The sequence below is a fragment of the Ambystoma mexicanum genome, chromosome 4p, assembly GCF_040938575.1.
Source record: "Ambystoma mexicanum isolate Mex_15411 chromosome 4p, UKY_AmexF1_1, whole genome shotgun sequence".
Taxonomy (NCBI): Eukaryota; Metazoa; Chordata; class Amphibia; order Caudata; family Ambystomatidae; genus Ambystoma; species Ambystoma mexicanum.
Genome location: NC_090927.1, coordinates 1,279,236,187 through 1,279,259,175, shown reverse-complemented (window position 1 = coordinate 1,279,259,175; position 22,989 = coordinate 1,279,236,187). Strand labels below are relative to the sequence as shown.

General features: G+C 48.1%; 1 protein-coding gene across 3 annotated transcripts in view; it reads left to right on the top strand.

Annotated features, from left to right (window-relative positions):
• LOC138453802 (zinc finger protein 777-like) overlaps positions 1 to 22,989 on the top strand; it is a 499,705-nt gene that overhangs the window by 198,383 nt on the left and 278,333 nt on the right. For all 3 annotated transcript variants that reach the window (XM_069606974.1, XM_069606973.1, XM_069606972.1), the window contains exon 4: positions 12,329 to 12,451. In XM_069606974.1, coding sequence (XP_069463075.1) covers positions 12,329 to 12,451 — 123 coding nt within the window. The remainder of the gene's footprint in view (positions 1 to 12,328; positions 12,452 to 22,989) is intronic.

Below are 22,989 nucleotides of genomic sequence, written 5' to 3'. Positions count from 1 at the left end.
GTTGGTGTGGTGAATTGGTCCCACTCCCCATTCTATGTTGTGAGGGGCCTGATGCAGGAGATTGAATCAGTCCATTTGCTACCTGATGTGCCACTTAGTAGGTAAATGGGCTGGGACTGCATGGGCTCCGGACAACCCTGCAGACGAGGAAGTGTTCTTCTGCCAATGTGGGGAGACATGACAGAATAATGACCAGGCTCCCAGGCCACAGATAGTGGCAGACCAAACCACTTTTGCAAACACAAGAACCACTCCCATTATCGATGTAACCCAAGAACGTGTAGCATTCAAGAGCAGATCGAGTATGTGGCAGCTGTACAGCAGATGCACAGAGCACATTCCTGATTCAAGGTGAAACAGGTTAGGAGTGATATAGAGAAACAAAACAGGAATGCTCTGACCATCAGGACCCTTTCAATGCGGGAGGTTTATGATCACCCCAGAGCAACGTAAAATGCACTACGACGATAGCGCAGTGGGCTCTTTGGTTTTAGAACTGTTATGAGCCAAAAGGCTGATACCCTTCTCGGGCTAACCAATCACAGAACTGCTTGTTACCCTACCCACCAAGCCCAGTGTATAAAATGAGCTGGAGGAGGGAATCAGCAAAACTCAAGCAGATGAGCCGAACAATACTGTCTTGTCAGAAGAGAGAATGCTATGTTAATTAAGGTATATGTCTTGCTAGAGGCATTAAAGCAAGCTCCCTGTCTGACTTAAGGCAGCTGTGGTACCACTTGGCGCAGTGGTCCATCAGAGGAAAAGCAGGAGACCATCCGCCACCTAGGAGAAAGAGAGAAGCCTGAGAGGTACCCAGATATAGGCCCTCCCAGTTAAACCCGCACCATTTTATAGAAAAGGTATCCCGGAGCAGATTTTCCATAAACGTATTGTCGTATAAGGATCCTGAATGGGGAGGGGAATCCATTCAAGAGATCTCCAAAGAACAAGAGTAAACAAAGGTTTTACAGAAAGACCTCCAGACAATGGGCAGGTGACACCTGCAGAAACACCTAAAGCTGCTCAAGTTCTGAGAGAGAGACCTCTTGCAAACCAAATAAAAGGTCTGAGGAAGACGGAGTATCCTGAACAATCCAACAGTCTAAAGAAAAGACCTCCAAAGCGACCAAAGGCTATTTAAGGTCTAAGAGAGAGAGAAAGATCACCAGCAAAACATGAGACATGTCCAAGCAAGACCTTGAGAGAATGATCAGGTCTGAAGAGATGACCCCCATGAGAAACAAGAAGGAATACAGGCCCTGGGACGGCCCTGCATCAAACTTTAAGTACTTTAGGTAAGAGACACCCAAGGACAAAATCTTATACAACCAGATATTTGAACTTTGTGTTGGCTGGACCGTTTAATCCTTATTTATTTGATAACTAGGGTTAGCTACGGGGCTAACAGGGCTTCTGAAGTGTAGGGTTTGGACTTCTGTTCCCCACTTAATTTGGAACATATGTGTTGGCAGAGCAAGGAGTCCGAAAGAGGACAGAGACTTGTTAAACCTGGGGAAAGTACTTCCCTTATAAGGACCCAGATAACAATAGAACAGGATTACCTCTCTTGATACTTTTTACATAGAAAACCTTTTTGTTTGTAGAATCACTCCCTCTTTCTTATGGGCACTTAATCAAAACAACCTTGCAAACCACCTTTAACTCATTTCTTGACACCTTCACGGTGGTTACAGGAGAAAATAATTTTTGAAGCGATTGTTCTCACTTCGTGAAAGTGCACATAGTGTGCTTCACCATATGGAGGTTGGCATACAAGTCCTGGTAAATGAGCCTCAATTAAAACCAGTGTTATTTTGGGTAGGACTGTGGTACTCTCAAAAACTGGACACTTGAAGACTCCTTGTCAGCTGTTTTGCCATGATTAACCAGTGTATCCTGTAAAGGGTCAGTAATGTGAGGCAGACAACTGCTTGTAGTTTTCTCAGTATTTGACATTTTATTAATGAAAGAAAATGCAAATTAAACCTAACTAAGCCTACTCTACTGGGGAGTTCCCTACCTATTCTAGGTTCTAAGGGAAAATCTCCTAACATACACAAAGCTGGCCCTCACACTAAACAACAAAACAAAATAAATCATAAACGACAAAAATAAATGATTACCAATAACCAGTGACTTGGATACCATCCACTTCTTCAGCATGGGATCTGGCATGGATTCACATGCTCATGAATATTCCCCGTCATCAGGCTGGGAATCCTCGCTAAAAGAAAAACAGTTTCATGTTCACTTACAAACTGTATTCCTCCCATAAACCTATCACTGTCCTCTGGGTCATACTGCCCCCATCCAATGACGATCCTCCCTTAAGCCCTCCTCTGGCCGCCATCTTCAGATTTTTAATGCACGCTTCATTGTTGGGAGTTCTCGAGTTTGCTCTGCGAGCTACATGTACTTTTTTTGTGTTTTGCTCTGAGAAAGGTTCTATTTTTGTTCTGAAAGACCCTGTATACTCTTCTCTCCAACTTCCGACAGCGCGGATCGGGTGAAGTTCAGCGATCGTCAAAGTTTCAAGAAGGCATCGGGCCTACTTCGCGCCCTCCGACCATGACGGAGGAGAAGAAGCAAGGAAGGTTCCCCCAAGACAGGAGGCGTGATCAACTGGTGTGGCAGCAGCATTCTTTGCATGCCCTGCTGCTTCACCCCAGGCGGGAGCTTATGTACTCAATGAGGCAGCGGTCCTGGCCACGCAATGCGCCTCCTCCCCCGGATGTGAGTTTCACTTACCTCTTCTTCTCTCCTAGGCAGGAACCGTTTATATTGTTATATCAGCTGGGATTGGCAGCTTCTTTTCTCCCCTTCGGCAGAAAACAGTCAATTTGACTTTGGCGGTTGAAGAAGCAGAGCCCTGTGACAGGTGTAAGGAACTCATGGTGGCAACAGTAAAGACAGGCAGAAGTGATCACAGTTCAAGGGTGTTTATTGAACTATAAATGCAGGGTGGAAAAACACCTAACCTAAACCTAAATCTAAGCTGGGAGCAAGAGTCGACCAACAATTGAAAAATAAGGCAATCCTGTTGGGATTGTTTCAAAATAAAAGGGCCTATACTAAGAAAAACCTATTGCCGATTCCTTACAACTAATTATAGAAAGAGTGTGAGACAGGGTATCAAAATAAAGGAAACAGTGTTCAAATAATAAATCAGGATGTGATTGCCTTGAGGTCTCCCTTTCCCACGTTTTTTAGCGTGGGACAAAGTGGGACTTTGGAGCACAGCACCCGCTCGAGCCTTCCCAGCACAAGCTGACTTTTCCGTTCCAGCTGGCACAGCACACGCTCAAGCTTTCTCAGCACGAGCCGACATTTCCGTTCTAGCTATCAGATTCTTCCATGGTAGAGTCTCTTTTCAAGAAAAGTCACTTGCCCTTGATGGGGCATGATGGATTCCACAACAAACAAACTGTCATGATGCCTACCCCTGGAGCACCAGGCCAGGCCCAGCACCCCCGGGAGCAGGCATCATGCCTTCAAAACAGACTTCAAAACAGAAAAGCAGATCGGTCCAAGTTTGAGACCCGGGTGTTGGTCAAGACCCACGCTAACCCCAAGGGTGCTGATGTCTCTGAGCCTATGTTAAAGGACCTGTAACTCAAAAAGAACGTGAAAGAAGACGGCAGATGCAATTATGTCTTTATTGTGGGTCCTCTGGACACTTTCTACGAGATTGCCCGGCAAAACCGCCCAAGAAGGTGGTAGGAGCCGCTGATAAAAACCATGAAGACTCTGTTTCGGGAAACGACCACGCCCGACAAGCGTAGGGGTCCGCTTGCCGAGCTTGAAAACTAACTCTCAGTCCTCGCATTTCATTGTGCCAATGGTCCTCGTAGATCCGGAACAGCTTAAGCGGTTGCATGCAATAAAGGCATACATCGATAGTGGGGCTATAGGAAATTATGTGGATCGTGAATTGGTCTCTAGGATTAACCTCCCTCTGCGTCCTAAAACCAGCAAAGATGTCATCACCACAGTCGATGGAACCGAAATTGCCTCTGGACCAGTAACACATTCCACTGCTGAGGTGACACTTATAGGTCCGGACGGCCATCGGGAGGCAGTTGTGTTTGATGTAATCAAGGCTCCACATTTTCAGGTTATTCTCGGAATCCCTTGGTTAGAGACACATAATCCTCGAATTGATTGGCGAGCGAAGAGAATAACCTTCCCGGATTGGGCACAAACCTGCTACCCAGAAAATCTGAAGATTAGTCTAGCGTCTGTAACCTCTGTCTCCATGCAACTACCTCCGGAATACCAAGACTTTCAGGACGTCTTCCAAAAGGAACAGGCCAACACGTTACCTCCCCACAGATCGTACGATTGCCAAATCGATCTGGTGCCCGGTGCACAACCCCCTTGTAGCAGGATTTATGCCCTTACTGAGCCTGAGAATCTGCATTTGAGACAATATTTAGATCAATACCTAGCCAATGGTTTCATTCGCCAGTCAAAGTCTCCGGCATCCTCGGCTTTGTTCTTCGTGCCCAAAAAAGAAGGCGACCTTAGAACTTGTATCGACTACCGCGCATTGAACCACATAACTGTTAAAAACCGTTACCCTCTGCCTCTGATCCCTGAACTCCTTGACCAGGTGAAGGACGCTTGCGTATACACCAAGTTAGATCTCCGGGGGGCTTATCATCTGGTGCGAGTAAAAGAAGGCGACAAATGGAAAACGGCCTTCCGTACAAAATATGGATTATTCGAATACCAGGTGATGCCTTTCGGGTTGCGCAATGCGCCTGCTGCCTTCCAATTCTTCATGAAGGATGTCCTTCGGGAACTCATCGATGTTTGTGTTGTCGTATATGTCGATGACATTCTTGTGTACTCCTCTTCGGAATCTGATCACAGAAAGCATGTCAGGGCCGTCCTTGAGAAATTGCGCCAGCACAAACTGTTTGCAAAGCTGGAAAAGTGCGTTTTCCATACCACCGAGGTTGAGTTTCTTGGATTCATCCTGACACCTAAAGGGGTCCGAATGGACTCACGAAAAGTGGATGCCATCCTCAAATGGCCATCACCTAGTTCGGTGAAAGGTGTCCAAAGCATGCTTGGTTTTGCCAATTTTTATCGCAGATTTATCCCGGAATTTTCACGTGTGGTACAACTCATCACTGCACTCTTGCGGAAAAATAAACGCTTCGAATGGACCGAGGAAGCCGAACAGGCCTTTCAGGAATTGAAAGCTAAATTCACGTCCGCACCTATTTTGAAGCACCTGCGTCCCGATCTCCCATATATAGTCGAAACCGACGCGTCCAGCTTAGCCATGGGAGCTGTCCTGTCTCAGAGAGACCCTGAAACCAACCAACTGCACCCCGTAGCATTTTGGTCCAGAAAGTTCTCGCCGCCTGAGGTAAATTATGCAATCACCGACAAGGAATTATTAGCCATTAAGTCCGCCTTTAAGGCTTGGCGGCATTATCTTCTTGGCGCCAGGCATACCATCACCGTGATCACTGATCACCGAAACTTACAATATTTAAAAACTGCCAAGGCTCAATCGTCACGTCAGCTTCGATGGGCTTTGTTCTTTGCTGAGTTCGATTTTGTAATCACTTACCGCCCCGGCTGTAAGAATGGCAAAGCGGACGCGCTATCTCGAATAGGAATGGGAGAAATAGACACAAACTCAGAACCTGTGCCAATAATTCCTGAACAAAGAATTTTGGGGATAACCTCTTTACAAACCCTTGAAGACATTCAAGCACGGGTAAAACAACTCCTGGACTCTACAGCCTTGCAGGATTGGATCCAAAGGGGGTCTTACTTTTCGGTCAACGATGGCCTACCTTACTTCCAAGCACGCTTATTTCTGCCAGAAAAGGAATTGCAAGAACTGGTTATTTCCCGTCATCATGATACCCTGATGGAAGGACATCCTGGCATTGCCAAAACTGAGGAAAAAATTAAACGACAATTCTGGTGGCCTTCCTGGCGAAAGGATATTAAATCTTTCGTGATGTCCTGTGGAGTTTGCGCCCAAAACAAAGGCCAAAAGACAAAACCCGCCGGTCTTCTTCAGCCTTTAGACATTCCACCAGCACCTTGGCACACCTTGTCATTAGATTTTATCACGGATCTGCCCCCTTGTAATGGATACAATACTATTCTGGTTGTGGTGGATTTATTTTCCAAGATGGCCCATTTTATTCCGTTGAAAGGATTACCTTCAGCTTCTGGAATTCCTTGAAAATATCATCCGTTTGCATGGATTCCCGTCCATACTAGTCTCTGACCGGGGAAGCCAGTTTATTTCTCATTTTTTGGAGGAAGTGTTGTCAACTGGCACAAATCGACGTAAGACTCTCAACCAGCCACCACCCACAGACCGATGGTAAGACGGAGAGAACGAACCAGACCCTTGAACAATACCTACGATGTATGTTGCACCAATCGGAGGGTAATTGGAAGGATATTTTATCGGTGGCCGAATATGCATACAATAACTCGGTACACTCTGGAACTGGACAAAGCCCCTTTTATACCCTATATGGACATCACATTGTACTTCAGACCTGGACTCACCTCTGAGCCTTGAAATGCCCGCAATGGACCATTTGCATTCCACGATAACTCAAGCCTTCAAGGATGCAACTGCACATTTGCAACAAGCGAAAGGGAAATACAAAAAGAATGCGGATCTGCATCAGAGTGAGGCGCCTCCATACCAAATAGGGGATCAAGTATGGTTGGCTACCAAACACTTAATGCTCAAGGGACCTCGAACTTTTAATCCAAGGTATTTGGGCCCTTACTCGATCAAAGCTGTAATTAACCCAGTGGAGGTCAAGCTCGATCTACCAGCTAACATGCGGATTCACCCTGTTTTTCATGTGTCACTTTTGAAACCAGTGCAACCAGGAACCAGATTAATAAAGCCACCAGAACCAATCCAGATAGATGGGGATCCTGAATTCGAGGTGAAGAACATTTTGGATTCTAAGATCTCAAAATCAAAACTTTTCTATCTAATTGATTGGAAAGGGTACAGGCCTCAGGAAAGGTCTTGGAAACCCAGCGACCACGTACATGCACCTCGGATGGTAAAAAGGTTCCATCGGAATTTCCCAAACAAACCGAAACCTCCAGAGGGAACAACCTTGGGAGGGGCCTTGGGGGGGGAGTGCTGTCATGATGCCTACCCCCGGAGCACCAGGCCAGGCCCAGCACCCCCGGGAGCAGGCATCATGCCCCCGGGTAAAAGCCCAGCGTCCCCTTATAGGGGCTCTTTGGACTCTGTCCTGGTGCCTTTGGCGCCAGGCTCATGTTGGACATCAGTCCTGGCGCCATAGGCGCCAGGCTCATAAAGGAAGGTGTTTTGTGCACTTACCTGATGCAGACCATGCTGCAAGATTCAGGCCTCAATGAGACCAGAAAGGGACTATTTGTTCATTAGGACTATTTTGCCACTCGGGCGTGGCCAGGGAAGGATACTTACCTGGAACTACTTTGGGCGCTATTTAAGCCACGCCCAGACAGTAGCTCACGCTTCGCATTGTTCTGCATCCAAGCAGCTGAACGCTCACCGTGTCTGCTCCTGCATCTGGTCTCTAGCCACGCCCGTCTCGTTCCTGGAAAACCTGTAAGGAAAGAAGAGAAGAGAAAGGTGAAAACCAAGAATTTTATCAAACTTCTTACCTGCATCCGGAACCTTCACACCAGCGTTCCTGAGAAAAGACTTTCATTTAAAAGCACCGCGTTGCTCGCTGCAGCGCCGCGCTTCACTCACCTGTCCTCGGGAGTTCTTCTGGCTCCACCGCGACTGTCTGCACCGGTCGCCACATCTCTGCGCATAGGGGAGAGAAGAAGAGACAAAAGGTGAGCAGAAGGAACATATGAGGAAAGCCTAATTTTCCGCCACAACACTTACCGGTCTTCTGTTGGTGGATCATTCCTCATTTCGGGTCGGCGCCGCTTCGTTGGCAGGTACCGCACCTCGGCCCCTATGGGGAAAGAACAAAAGACATTACTGGAGGAATATAAAGACATTAAGAGGGATCACCCCCATCGCTAACTCACCTGAGTTTACCATCGGCAAGTCAATCCCTCAACGCATCGCCTTCATTCTGCACCTGAAATAAAGGACAGATCACAGGTTAGGAAGGCAACAGAAAAGGAGGCTCAACACTTGAACTTTTGTAATCTTCATACTTACCGCATTCCGCTCGGAAAAGTCAAGTGGATTTTGCCAGCGCCATTCTGAAAACCAGTGAAGTAACTGGACAAACACGCACCCCTGCACCAGATGCAGGATGGAGAGTTCATCCTTTCAAACCATAAGGTGAGCTTCAACCGGGGATTTCGGAGGAAGTTAGAGAAGAACGAAGGGGGGAAGGGGGGAGCAAGCACACTATTCTGCAGACTGTTAATCCCCTTTCTCATCTGCAGAAGGATATTCCTACGGGCCAGACAAGCAAGATTTGAGGGTCCTGTTCAGTCGGTGTTCTGAGTTCTGTGCATCACGCTAGAAGAGGCCACAGCAACCCAGACTAGACCAGCGCCTCCGTGGGAGTCAGGTGAGCGTTACACAAACACAAAGTTGTGCTTCACGTATACTTCGGGTGATGGCTTCACCCCTGGATCCCCCTCTTCCAGACGCAGACCCTTCACAATATGATACTCAACAAATACTTTCCTTCCCCTTGTCTTGCAATATTTCTTGCTTTCACAAATCTTAATGTCTTTTTAAATATGTTTTTGGGCTTTGCCCCTCGTTACTGGTTTCCCTCTGCCGGGTTCACTCTCGCCACCTTTTGATTGTTGGCTTCCCTCTGCCAGGTTCACTGTCGCCGATAGTTCTAGACAATTCATCACAGGAATTTAGACTTCGCCCCTTCTCGTTAGCATCCCTCCGCCGGGTTCACTCTTGCTAATCTTTACAAAATACAGTTCATGTATTAATGTTCACCATGCAGGATTCACTTCCCTTAGCTTTTGCAGTTATCTGCCAGTTAAAGACTTTCAACGGTACAGAGGATTTTACAAGACCCCTCTATGACCACTTTGACCTCTTCTTGCGTCTTCCCAATGGCTTCTGGTTACGATAGTCTTTCTACCATCGGGTAATCACCCAGAGTTTCCTGCCTGAGCACCCACGTGGTGCCGCCCTCCTCTGTTGCTGGTTTTCCCCCTCTTTAGCTTCTCAAAGTTTAAATTAGAAGTTGGCTACTTTTCGTTCAACACAGTTCGGTTTTCCTATCGATTCTCCCCTGAAACCACCAGCTGTGATCAACCACTTGCCTTTCTTTATCCTTGGAGTCACGGTTGGCACCACCTAGACCGACGTCCTTCCCCGGCTTGGTTATCAACGGAGGAGGGTCTCGAGTACCAAAGACATCTGCTGCAACACACGCTGTTCTTTGTTTGCGGTTTTATGTTTCCGTTTGCAGAGGTTTCCCAGGCCTGGCTCGGAAAGGGCAAGGTCACTTCTCTCCTTGTCATCCCCTCAGTCTGAGCCGTCTTTCACCTCCTCTTGAACTGCCATGCTGAGTTAGCTCTTACGTTGTGCGGACTGCCTTGCTCGTATTGCGCTCTTGTGCTCCACCTTTTATCCCTGTGGGGAAAGGAAAGGGCCGTCAGGTGTGTGTGTGTGATTTTGGTCAATAGCCTGACTTCGCCTGACCCTTAGGTTGGAACATGTCAGGTGAACAGCTCTAGAATTAGTGTGTTGTCTTTTGTGTTGTGCAAAGGTGTTTGTGTTGGAAAGGGGTAGAGGTGGGTATAGAGAGGAAGAGGTGTTGTAGGGTGTGTGGAACAAACGGGAATGACCACGATTATTGTCAGAAAATAAATAGGGGGGTTTGTGGGACCGGTAGTGTTTTATCTGAGCAGGTTGGGAATGCAGGAAATGATAATCGGAGGGATGGGATTGGTAGGGTTTTGTCAAGGTAGATAAGGTGTTCGGGAACGAATAATCACAGGGACGTGGAGAAGAATGGTTGGGAGTATTCGAGTGGAAAACAGGAAAACTTTGACTCTGGGAGTTGTGGTTTTTGTGGATAACAGGGTTCCTAGTTGGTCTACCGGAGTTGTCGGGGTGGCAGGATGTTATTAAGGGAGCTTCTTTGGTTGGAAGGGATGTGGATGCAGAATAACCAAAAAAAGCTTCAGGGGCGTCGTCCCTGGTAGAATATCACGTCTCTCCTGGAGGATTCCTCCAAGCATAACCCCGGGCTCCCCTACCCAGGTGATCCTCCCTTGCTCGTCCAGCCCCAGGATTGGGATCTGAGAGCGCCGCCCGTTCCCTGGCCACCTGAATAAGGGATTCTCGAGGTCTACTCGGGAGAATACCCTCAGGTTTCTCACACAGAGCAGTGAATTCTTGTATCTGAGAACATGGGTGCCTTTAACAGGTCGCAAGAGCTCTGAAGCACGGCGGCCACTGAAGGCGCGTCCTCCTGTCCAAGGCAGAGCAGCACAACCCAGTGCTCTGGCGCTGAACTCTGATGGAGCAGCTTGGTTCAGTATTGTGGGCCAAACCAGGCCACTAACGCTCTTGCTTTTCTTCAGTGACTGCACCGCAACTTCCGGGAGGTTGTGGTACACCTTCTCTTTGCCTAGCCGTAATCAGACAGCCATTGCCAGAACCGTTGGGAGCTGGATGATCTACTGCCCTGCAGGCAAAGTCCAGTTTCCAGGAGATGGAAAAAGGAGGGCCAGAGCTATGCACCTCACAACCTCACACTGTTTCTTACCACTGGGTGCTAGGCAACTTCAACCAGGAACTGCAGGTATACAGCCAGTCAACCTAGTCGCTGTATACATATTACCATTCACTGGCAAATATTTCAATTGTCGGATTCATGGCGCAAGGACGTTAACTGTGGTTGCGTGACTTCTCCTTTAGCTCTGGCCAAGGGGCAAGACTACTTCACCGCCTCTTGGCCTGGGCTCACCAGGGGACACTATCTTAATTTTTTGCCATCTCGAAGTATGGAGCACAGAAAATGCTTTCTTCCCAACCTCTGATGGGATTGGGAGATTATATAGAATATTTCTGATCATGTGTGACATTATGGCTGAAATGTTTTTCATCACACAACTTTAATTTTGATTATTCTATGGTACAAGGGTGCGCGGGTTGCGATGGGTTTCCCTGCTCCCCTGTACGGTATAATGGGATTGGGGGCAGCAGGGGTGTCCCCTGCTTCCATTGGATGTTGGGTAATCATTATTGACAATGTAGTGGGAGCAAACGATAATGTCAAATTCCACACAAAGGCACCATTATATGTGCAATGCTGGCATCATGTGGAATTTGACAGTATCGTAAAATGTCAGTTCAAAAATAGCAATATATCGGTTCTCTTTCTGTTTACGATAAAGGGTTGAGGAGCGTTTGTTTTGCGCAGTGGTATCCTACGATCAAATTGGTTGTGATGTAATCAACCTAAACCGCTCTGATCACCCGGGCGGGCCCATCAACACTGCAGGGTCGAGTCCCTTGTCGCCATTGTTGTGACTGGCTTGTGGGCATACCGGCCAGTCAGACAGTTTCTGGGGGCACCCAGCATATAACCATATTGCTGTGGGCACATAGACTTGGACAGTTGCAAGGATCACCCTGATGGCATGTTCACAAGGCAAGACATCAGTTGTCGGGGCTCCTGGGCTAGCAACTGGGCTGTGGTCACACAGCAGGACAATGACCTGGGGGCTGCCAGGTTACACATGCTGATCTCTGGGCACCCAGATCAGTGGTGACTGTAGTACCGTGATCACACAGCATCAGCCTGCAGGCCCAATAATGAAATATAGGGACAGAAGTGGTATTCATGGAGTCTGCGCCATTCTGGCACATATGCCAGCTGAGGCTCCTCTTATTGATCATCAGTGATGACGAAGTCATGAGACATATTTTTAAAAGGTCAACACAACACTAAGTACACACAGCATTTTACAAAAGACATAAACCGGCCTTTTCATGTATTTAAAGTGTTTTTGTAGTTACTGTAGCAATTTAGGGCAGGGTTTTTAACTACATATATTTTGAAAATGTAGTTGAATGAACTGTGAAAAGCACTTGTAGGGCCACATTTTGGGACCTATAGTTCTCTTTTGCTACCACCAATAAGTGTTTTTGTACAGAGAAAAAAGGTTAAACGTATGGTGTACATTTATTTTATGGCTTTGCCCTTCTCCACCTTGGGCATGGTGATTCAAATATCAACAAGAATACAAAAGATCAGTACACAAGAAATGACTGTGTTCAGAGTGAATTCTGGCAGGCATCTTTATTGTGTCAGTTTATTTTGCATGGCTGCGGGTATTATATTTATATTTATCTTTTCTATTACCCTAGGTGGATTTGAGGACCTACCTTCCTGTTCTTACATCTCCGGTTCGCTACCTTCCTGCACCTACCCGACCCCAAAACCCCTGGATAATCTTCTTAACGAGGACCTGCAGGAACCAGGAGAGACAGGTAAGAGGCGCAGCCAAGTTAGCAGAACGTAACGCATTCGTTTCAACCAGGGCTGGGTTGCTGTGTCTCTTGCCCACCTCTGCTTGTCTCTGCCGCTAAATCTCTATTAAAGCAGTGGCCATTGGGCCAGTCGAGCTGTTTAACTTGGGGAGAGTTTTGCTGGGTGGTGTTTTTAAAGGCATGGTTTTTTACATTCTGCTTCTGTGTTGATGCTTTTGTCTATTTTATTCTGCTTTATAATCTGGTTAAATAATAGAATAGCTAGGCTCCAATCCTTTACAAACCTCTCCAGTTTAGCCGATCAGAGATGACTATCAGTCCATCACAACAAGCAGAGCATTGTGATGTTTGTTACTATCTTTCTGCCAAGCAGTCTTGTAGTGGCCCACTCTCAGTACAGGGCTGTTTGCACCAGCACTTTTGTTTGTGTTACACCAAGGGAAATCGCATGCATTTTTTGCAACAGGCTCCATGGCAAATTAAATAATTTCCAATGTATGGAAGTAAGTTTAGCGCAGCCTTTTCTTGTATCTCTTCCATTTAGCAAGAACGCTTCCCGCCTCATGCATTTGATTCCTGATGTATGTTCCCGGTTTGGCATTGTTTACATTTGTAAGGAATGCATACTTACAGCTCTTAACTGGAAAAAATTAGCTCACTGAAAATTCCTTTGGATCGTTTCAGTGTATTTTGCTTCATATATCCTTAAGCCATGCCAGTGTATAACTTTTTTTATATTCTTCCAGCCAGGGGTGTTGCTAGGTCTGGAAAAGATCTGGGGCTATGCTAATTGCAGGACTGCCAGGACTCTGGGCTAGCTAGCCTTTTGGTTGTAGCCCCATAGCATCTATCTGTCGTGTCCAGCATGGACACGGTTAACGTGGCGTGGCGAGGCTCCTCGTCACGCCTGCTGTAACCAATGGACTTGCGCTTATCGTCCACCTTTAGGAAGAAACTACTCTGCAAACCTCTTCCCCTCGTCACCATTCTACAAATGGCACAGACGGAAGCGAGAGCAGACTCCCACGCTACGCAGATAGAGACAAGCAAAGGACAGCTAAAAGAGCAAGTGTACCACGTCAGTCGTGGTGGGAGAAACAACAACTTTGGCAACGCCCCATCAAGAAGATGTGGCACCACTGGAAAGTGTTATAGGTGTGGTTTGCCATTTCCACATGAGAAAGGAACACAATTCCCTGCTTTTGGACAGAAGTGCACCAACGGTGGATGGGAAAACGATACAGCGAGAGTATGTAATGCGCCGCCGAACAGGGCGCAAGGAGGTAGCAATGACGGGGCCAGACCGGAGTACAGTATACGCACTCAAGGTCCCAGAAGAGACACCAATGTGAGGAGAGATTTGGTAAGCCACGTTTGGCAAATCACCAGACGAACACCATCACCCCCACCAGTGCAGGAAAAAAGCCAGCATGAATATGCATATATGATGAATGATGTGGTGACTGCTCCGGAAGGAGACATCGACATCCAAGTAGGTCAACACACTGCCAAGTTTGTCATCGACACAGGAGCTGCTCTGAACATTATGTGCATATCCGAATTTCACAAGATGGCACATCCGCCGAAATTGATACCGTCAGATCTGGAAGTATTCCACTCGGCCGCCCCGGGTCCAGTTTGAAATTGTGGAAAGTTCTTGATGCAACTGAACTACAAAGGGTGACGAGCCATGGCAGAGTTGCATGTCTTTCAAGGAGAAGTGCCGGGAAGTAATTTGCTAGGCAGACCGCAGCCCTTGAGATGAAGATTGCCGCCAGGATGTCCACAATGCAACATGGAGTCTCAGTGATACAATGATTTCCAGAACTATTCAAAGGAATTGGATGCTTGAAAGGAGACCCAGTCACCCTTCACATAGATGGGTCAGTACCTCCAGTAGCGCAACACCCCGGTGAATACCCATTCACGTACAGCCACAAGTAGAGAAAGAGATTTGGTGCCTGTTGACGGAGGACATCATAGAACCTGCCTGTGGTCCAACCCTGTGGGTCTCGCATGTGGTGGCAGTGCCGAAGCAAGGATCATTCGATAAGATGTGTCTGTATGTCGACATGCGCCAGTCCAACAAAGCAATTCAACGAGTGCGGCATCCTGGCATGCATCTGTATGACATGATTAACATGCTAAATGGAGCCAACGTGTTCACTAAGCTTGATCTCTACAAAGGAGACCACCAGATACAATTAGACGAACAATCACGCTACATAACAACATTTGAAACTCACAAAGGCTTATTCTGATATAAGCGGTTAAGCTTTGGGATATCATCGGCTGCCGAAATCTTCCAGGAGAGCATTAGAAGGGTAATTTGGCACATAAAGAACTGCATCAACTACAGCAACAATAGTTTAGTTTTTCTAGTGAACCTTGAGCAACATGATCGAGCGTTGCATCAGGTGTGTCTGGCTCTCTCTCAGGCGGGGCTAATGCTGAAAAGTGGGCGTTTCACAAGAAACACCTCAAATTCTTTTGACATGTGTTTTCGCAAGAGGGAATGAGTCCTGATCCTGGAAAAGTAACCGCGATTGAAAAGATGTGAGCGATGTAAGGTCATTTCTGGGGATGGCCAGCTACTGCAGTAAATACCTGAAGGACGTTGCTACCATCAGAGCACCATTAAGAGAACTCACCAAGCAAGGCAAAGAGTTTCAGTGGGACCGATCCTGTAAAGGACAGATAAAGAAAGACATTGGATCTGCTCAGTGCATGGCCTATTTTGACCTGGCTAAATGCTCTAACCTAACGGTAGAGGCAAGCCTGGTAGGTTTGGGCCCATCTTGGCAAAGCACAAGCCTGGCAGACACAGCCCTAGGGCCATTGTCACCAGTGCCTCCAAAAGGCTAACAGACGTCGAATGAAAATACTCACAGCCAGAAAAAGAGGGGCTGGCAGTCGTCTGGGCGTGTGAACACTTTCAGATGTTCCTGCTAGGAAAACCGTTCCCAGTTGTTACTGATCACCAAGCCCTGGTCACGATCTATGGAGACCCTCAGTGTATAATGGCTCCTAGGATTGAGAGGTGGGGGTTAAGGTGGCAAGACTTCAACTTCACAATCATTCATAGGTCAGGAAAAGAATACAACCCGGCAGACTTTATGTCTTGGCATCCACTTGTGAAACAAGACCGTGACCCGTCCATGGCGGAGGAATACATAAATATCCTCGCTCAGCAAGGACCTCCAAAGCCACTTATGGCAAGCATGGTGAGAGATCACATCATGAGTGACAGGATACTGCAGAAGGTGAATGAACTCATAACATCTCGAAGGTCGAGAGACAGTGATTTAGAATACGCACAAGGAAACCAAGAGGCTACTAAGTAAGAAATGCAAGCTTTCGGACAGGTGAAAGATGAGCTGTCAGTTACCGCAGAAGGCCTTGTTATGTGTGGGAGGCGGATCATTATACCTACAAACCTATGACAGCAAGTAGTGGAACTGGCACATGAAGGGCATCGAGGCATGGGCACCAAGCGACAAATAAGAGACACCATGTGGTTCCCAGGGATTGACTTGGTGGAAAGCACTGTAAAAAGATGTAATCTACGTCAATGCACGTCGAAACCCGACAACCCGGAACCACTCGGAATGGAAGAATTGCCAGAGGCTCTGTGGACACATGTTGCGGCTGACTTCTTTGGACCATTTGGTGGTGGAAAGTACTGGATGGTGGTAATGGATGAATTCTCTCGGTTTCCTTCTTGTACAGGTGATCTCATCCACAGCAGCTAGCACTGTCATGCCTGAATTGGACATTATCTTCACGGCTTGAGGCATTCCTGAGATATTAAAATCTGACAATGGGCTGCCGTTTAGCAGTCTGGAGATTGCACGATTCATGAGTCACATGGGCATACGTCATCGGAAGATCACACAGTTGTGACGCAAGCCAACGGAATGATTGAGAAATGTATGCGAAGCATAAAGAAAGTATTGCAACTAAATGAGCGGAGTCAGGTGCCGCTAAATCAAGCTGTATGCAACATGCTCAGAGATTACAGAAATTCGCCACATGGAACAACAGGAAGATGCTCATCAGAGCTTGTGTTTCAAAGAAAAGTGAAAACAAGACTGTCTTACAGAGAAGAGCTGCAGGAAAATGACCTCACAGCGCTGCAGGCCGAGGATGCGGCCAGGAAAAGCGAGATCAAAAGATATGCTGACGAGAAGCAGGGAGCAAAGTCGTCAACACTGTAAACAGGGGACAAGGGTCCCCGGGAAGGAGAGTGTTGAGGAAGGTGGTCAAGAAAGGTCAGGAAATGAGGATGCTGTTTTGACATAGCCTGGGCAGTCCATGATGATGGCTACGAGACCAAAGCGATGCATCACAAGGCCTGATTGAGGAAATATGAGACTAACTGTAAGTAGCGTGATTTCTGTTTTCCCAGAGAGGGAGAGATGTCGTGTCCTGCATGGACACAGTTAACGTGGCGTGATGAGGTTCCACATCATGCCGGCTGTAACCAATGGACTTGCTTGCGCATGCGCAGTGATGTTTTGCGACGTTCGCGGCAGAAAGTGAGAAAGAGAATAAAAGAAGCATCACTTTCTCCTGTTCTCTGTGTCCCTCATTTTGGCACCTTTGCTTGCAGTGGAATCTGGGGTCAGCAGAGGCCCCAACTGAATGGGGACACAAAACTATGCAGGGCTACAACCAAAAGACCCAGGGCTTTAAGCTCCCGCCCCCCATCTTCACATAGCAACACTTCTGGTTCCAGCACCTCTTCTTTAGCTCAGTATGTTAATCAACTACCATCGAAACTCTTGTGTCAAGCATCAGTATTAGTTTGAAATTGAGTGCAGTTGAGTTAGTTTAATTTTGGGTCCAGTTAAAAACCATAGGGGTCATTCAGAGTTCGGTAGTGCAGTTCATTTTTGGTGGGTGGTTAATCAGTTATTGTAACTTTTTTGTCAGTAAAGTACTTGCTGCCTATTTTTCCACACTGTTCAATGGTAACATTGCAGGTGAAGTATATGAGTTACCTCAAGCATGTTTCTGAAGGCAACACTTTCCCTACAAGAAATTGGAGGGAAATGAGGCCTCACTACTAATTTGGTGGTAAAAATCCATAGTTTCTGTGATGCCGGTCTCACCGTTTCCAGCAACCCATGGTTCCGGAAAAAAATTAACATTACGGGCTGTCGGGTGCGCGCATTCCAGCATGCTGGAAAGGGTGGCACCTGCATCACGGAAACACTGTGTAAAGGGTCTAAAACTGCCAACACCGTTACCCTTGGTGCCGGTGCCCCCGGATCCAGCAACGCAATGCCAGACCCAGCGAAACCCTGAAACAGCGGCGCTGCAAATACCGTGACCGGAAACAAAGTGATGGCCGGAACAGGAAACAGGCCGGCGGCCATTATAAAAACACAATCCATTGAAATCTGCAACTCCCAGGTGACATCCACCCTTCCTGACTCAAAAAACACTATAAGCACCGTGACGTCTCGTGTCTGTGAGATCCGGCAGCGCAAGCCGCGCTTCTCGGAGGCAGAGGTGCACATGCTTGCAGACACCATTGTCCTGAATGCAGGGGAGTTGTTCTCCACTGACCAGCGCCGCCAAACCCAACTGCGCAAAAAGTCCATATGTTAGGAAGTGGCACAGAAGGTGTCAGCAGTGGGGACAACCCAACGCATGGTCTGAGATTGCCACAAGCACTGGGACGACCTCTGCCTGAGGATCTGGAACCTCCTCTCAGCACACCAGAGACAGAGCGTGGGCACAGGTTGCGGTCTCTCCTCGCCAATATGTCTAATGCCCTGGGAGGAGAAGTGCAGCAGTGTGCTGCACATGGAGTCGATTGAATGGGTTGGCGCTGCAGAGGCGGGGACACCTGAATTGGCCTGTGAGTACACGTAACCCCAATGTAATGAACATCAGCCCTGGCCACCCAAATCCCACCACTGCATCAACACATCACAGAAATGGGAATTGCACTGTCCACATTCCCCAGAAAGCGCCCTACTTGCCCCCCCACCCCTACCGGAACCAACACCCAGGTCGCAGTTGTCGACATACAGCCTGGCCCCCTAACAATGACCCATGCCAGAAATGTATGTTGAACACTGCACCGGCACCCTGTACTGCCAAGTGTACAAGCATCTGCGCCGACACAGACACACATCACCCTGCCACTGCGTACTGCATGTGTGCCTGCCGTGCTGCCACTGCCACCAGAACCTGGCAATGCTGACCCTCAGTTCCACCCACACATGACCACCCTCCCACACAATGGCAATTGGCCTCCATGTCCCTGCCAGGCCTACCAAAGACCACAAATGCACATACTGGACCTGCAACTGGGTCAGCCATCAAGCCCAGCCTTGCCCGATCCAAAATCCCCTTCCCGCTCCAACACCCCATGGTCCGACAGCCCCCTACTACCACTGTACCCTGCAAGTGCCATGATACCACGCCATGTCCCCACCACAGTACGCCCACACCAACATATTGCATGTATCAGTGCATCTTGTATCCACACTGGTCCCTAACATCATGCCTTTCTACCCTCTCAGGCACATCATCTGATAATGATGGAGGCCAACCAGGCACCTCAAGGGGCACTAGTCGGCGACAGCGCCATACTGCACGGACCACCACCACCACTCAGGACACTGCAGCGACCACTGCCACAACTGCCCCCCAACCCAGACAGCACCACCTGCAGCGGTAACTAGTGCTGCCCTGTGCATCCAGGCTGCACCACCTGCAGTGGTATCTACCGCTGCCGGAGGCATACATGCTGCACCACCTACAGTGCCGCAATTGCCTGCAAGGCAAGCAGCAGGAGGAAGGACATTAACCCTACCACAGCAGCCACATGCACATGGACATGAATCCAGTGCAGAGGAGGCTGCCGATAATGCTGGAGACACCACGGGGGACACCACCGACCACACCTGCTATGAGCGGCCTAATTTCAGCCCGACGAACCTCACCAGTCCACAATGTCCGCCATTCTCCAGTGTCAGGGACATGGACGGCTGTCTACGCCGCATGTAGGAATGGCAGGAAGCCTTAACTTCCCTAGTGCGGCAGCACCTTTAAGATGCACACCTGATGCGTGGGGAGGCAGGCCTCTTATGCACCAAAGCCCAGATGATGAGGGAAAGTGTGTAGGCCACTGGGCGTCACACTGCATGTGCCCTTGGACGTGCCACATCTGCCATTGTACTGATGGCAAGAGGGGTCCGTAAGGGGAACAGCATTATGTCCACCATGGCAGAGTCCATGGCAATGTCCCGTTAGGTGGCCCTGGATAGACGGGCCAGTGACCCGACACACATGGCATCCACAAGCTCCATGCCCGCCAATTCCATCCATGGCAGCCCAAGGCGAAGGTCGATGCACCTGTCAGCCACACAACACAGTGGCAGGCTAGGTGGCCAGCGGTGCCCTTAAATAGGCCAAGGACCAACATGTGCAATGAGCGTGTCTTGGACTGAGACTTCATGGACAACGTAACACAATTTGAGCTGGAGGAATGGGGAGCGATAGTTGGGGAGAGGGTGTGGGGAGGGATAGTTGGGGAGGGGGAGTGGGGAGGGATAGTTGGGGAGGGGCTGTGGGGAGGGATAGTTGGGGAGGGGGTTGTTGGTTCACCTGTTATTGCATTTAATTCCTTTCATTACACTTGGTGTTGCATAGAAATCATGACTGGACATTCATTTTTAGTGAGATTTATTCCGTGTACAGTGCAGATTGTGGTTGATGGCCTAGGCCATGTGCATGTGTGATGTGCTCAGAAGTAGCGGTTGATTAATGCATAGCGTGCATCACGGCCATCCTTTGCATCACAGCGATGTGGCAATGGCAGTTCATCCTCACTGTCACTCTCCTCCCCCACCTGTGCCGGGTGCATGTCCATGACTGGGGAATGTGGTATGTTGCACCTGATGCACATGTTGTGCAACATGGCACAGCTCAGGACTATCCTGCTCACCTTCACAGGGCTGTACATGAGTGCACCCCCCTGATCTGCTGAGGCAGCGGAACCTTGCCTTCAACAACCCAAATGTCTGTTCTATTGTGCACTGTGTCCTGATGTGAGCAAGGTTGTAGTTTTGCTCGTGCTGGTCCTGTGGTTGCCTGATGGGGGGTCATCGGCCATGGCATCAAGGGGTATCCAGCATCACCTGCATGGGAGGGACAGAAGGGGGGCAAATTCAATGTGTTGGCAGTGTCATGTTTGCAATGCCTGTATGGAAATGGGGACTTACTTTCCGGTGCCTGATTACCCAGGCCACCGGGGCTTGTAATGTCCCACTGGCACCGGGAAGCCAGGTGCCGGAAGCGTTATTACAGGGTTGGCAGCAATTTGCCGGCCGCACCTGCGGGTTACTGCCAATCTCATAATGAGGCCCATGGTGAGTGTAATATTTGCATAGAAATGGCATTCTCCTTGTGATTGCTGATGTGTTTCTTAGGGCCAAAAACATAAAGTAGGCAAGCCCATACAACCCTAATTTCCTGGGCCAAATACATATCACTCCAACAACAAGAGGGAAGTGAGGGTCAAGTCCAATACGAGAAAATGATCAATATATATCTTTGTTAGTAATTTCATGTAGCCGCAAACTGCTGGCTTGGACACATACATGTTAAAACAACAAATGAAATACACAAATCCAATGTATCACAAAATATCAAGACACAAAAGAAGGAAAAGAAAGGATGTGCAAAGAAATATGCAAATGTGTCAGAACAGGGAGCAAAAAGTCAAAAGTACTGTAAGGAACTCATAGTGGCAACAGTAAAGACCGACACAAGTGATCACAGTTTAAGCCGTGTTTATTAAACTGTGTAGGCAGGTTGGAAAAACACCTAATCTAGGCAGTCCTAGTGGCATCTTGTCAAATAAAAGGGCCTATACTAAAATAAAAACTATTGCCAATCCTTACAACTAAATACAAAAAGAATGTGGGATAGTGTTTACAAGAAAGAAAGAAGTGTTCACAAATGATAAATCAGGATGTTATAGCCAGGGGTCTTCCTTCCCCACGTTTTGAGCATGGGACAAGCTGGCAATCCTGAGCTTTGCACACTCTCGAGCTTTCGCAGCACAAGACTTTAGTTCCATTTTCAGGTATCAGGATCTTCGGTGGTTAAGTCTCTTTTCTACCAAAAGTATCCGAGGATCTGATGGGTTCAAAATAATAAAACAAAAAGTTCCTTTTCATCTGTATGTTGGGTGATGGCATTTCACCCCTGGATTCCCCTCTTCTGGGCTCAGACCCCTCTCGAATGTCAGCCTCTCTACGTCGGGTTCACTATGGCTTTTATTCGCAAGATTTCACCTGCTGCATTCACAACTCGTTGGGTGATGGCTTTTCACCCTTGGATCCCCCTCTTCCCGGCTCAGGCCCTTCTTGAAGGTTATTCAAAGTGAACTTTGCCTGTGGTATTCGCAAGTCGTTGGCTGATAGCTTTTCACCCTTGGATCTCCCTCTTCTGGACTCAGACCCTTCTCGAATTTTAGCCTCCCTCTGTCGGGTTCACTACATCTTTTATTCACAAGTCTTAATGTCTTTTAAACAATCCACTGTGGACATCCCTCCGTCGGGTTCACTCTTGTCAACATAATGCTCATTGGGGCATCATGCTTCACCCCTTGCTGTCGGCATCCCTGCGTCGGGTTCATTCTTGCAACACACACAGTTCCTTCTCCTTTCTCACTATGCAGGATTTGTCTCCCTTAGCTTTCCAATTACCTGCCGGTCAAAGACTTTCGACTGTACTGTTTTTTTTTCTAGACCCCTGTATGACCACTTTGACCTTTTCCTTGTGGCTCTCCTAGGGCCTTCTAGTATCGGTAGTTTCAACAATAGGGGAATCAACCAGAGTCTATCGAGTGAGCACCCATGTGGTGCCGGACCCCTCTGCAGCAGGTTTTCCCCTTCATTTGCCATTCGCAACTTTCATTCGACACTGTTCGGTTTCTTATGGTCCTCCCTTTGACTCACTGGCTGTAATAAACCTCTTGGCTTTTCTTGTCTATGGAGTCAAGGATGGTACCACGGTAGCAAGCGTCTCTCTCGGCCCTGTTTATCAGTGTAGGAGGGCTATGTGTACAGTTGAGATCTGCTGCAACACACGCTGGCTATTGTTCACGGTCTTATGATTCCTTTCACAGAGGCTTCTTTGGTCTTGGTCGAAAAGGGCAAGGTCGCTTCTCTCCTTGTCGCCCCTTCGGTTCTCGCTGCTTTTCTCCTCCTCTTGAAGAGCCGCCCTGCAATAGCTGTCTCGTCGTGCGGTTTGCCTTGCTCGTAGTGTGCTCTTGTGCTTCACCTTTTATCTCTGTGGGGAAGGGAAAGGGCAGTCCGGTGTTTATGGTTCTGGTCAACTGCCTGACCCTTGTGTCTGGACATGCCAGGTAAACGGATCTAGTGTTAAGCCATTGTCTTTCGTGGTGTAAGAAAGTGTTAGCGTTGGAAAAGGTGTGGGGCCGAGTGTCTGAGTATCCTACGTGGTAGGATGGGGAAAAGGTGTTATAAGAAGGGGCATATCGCGTTTCA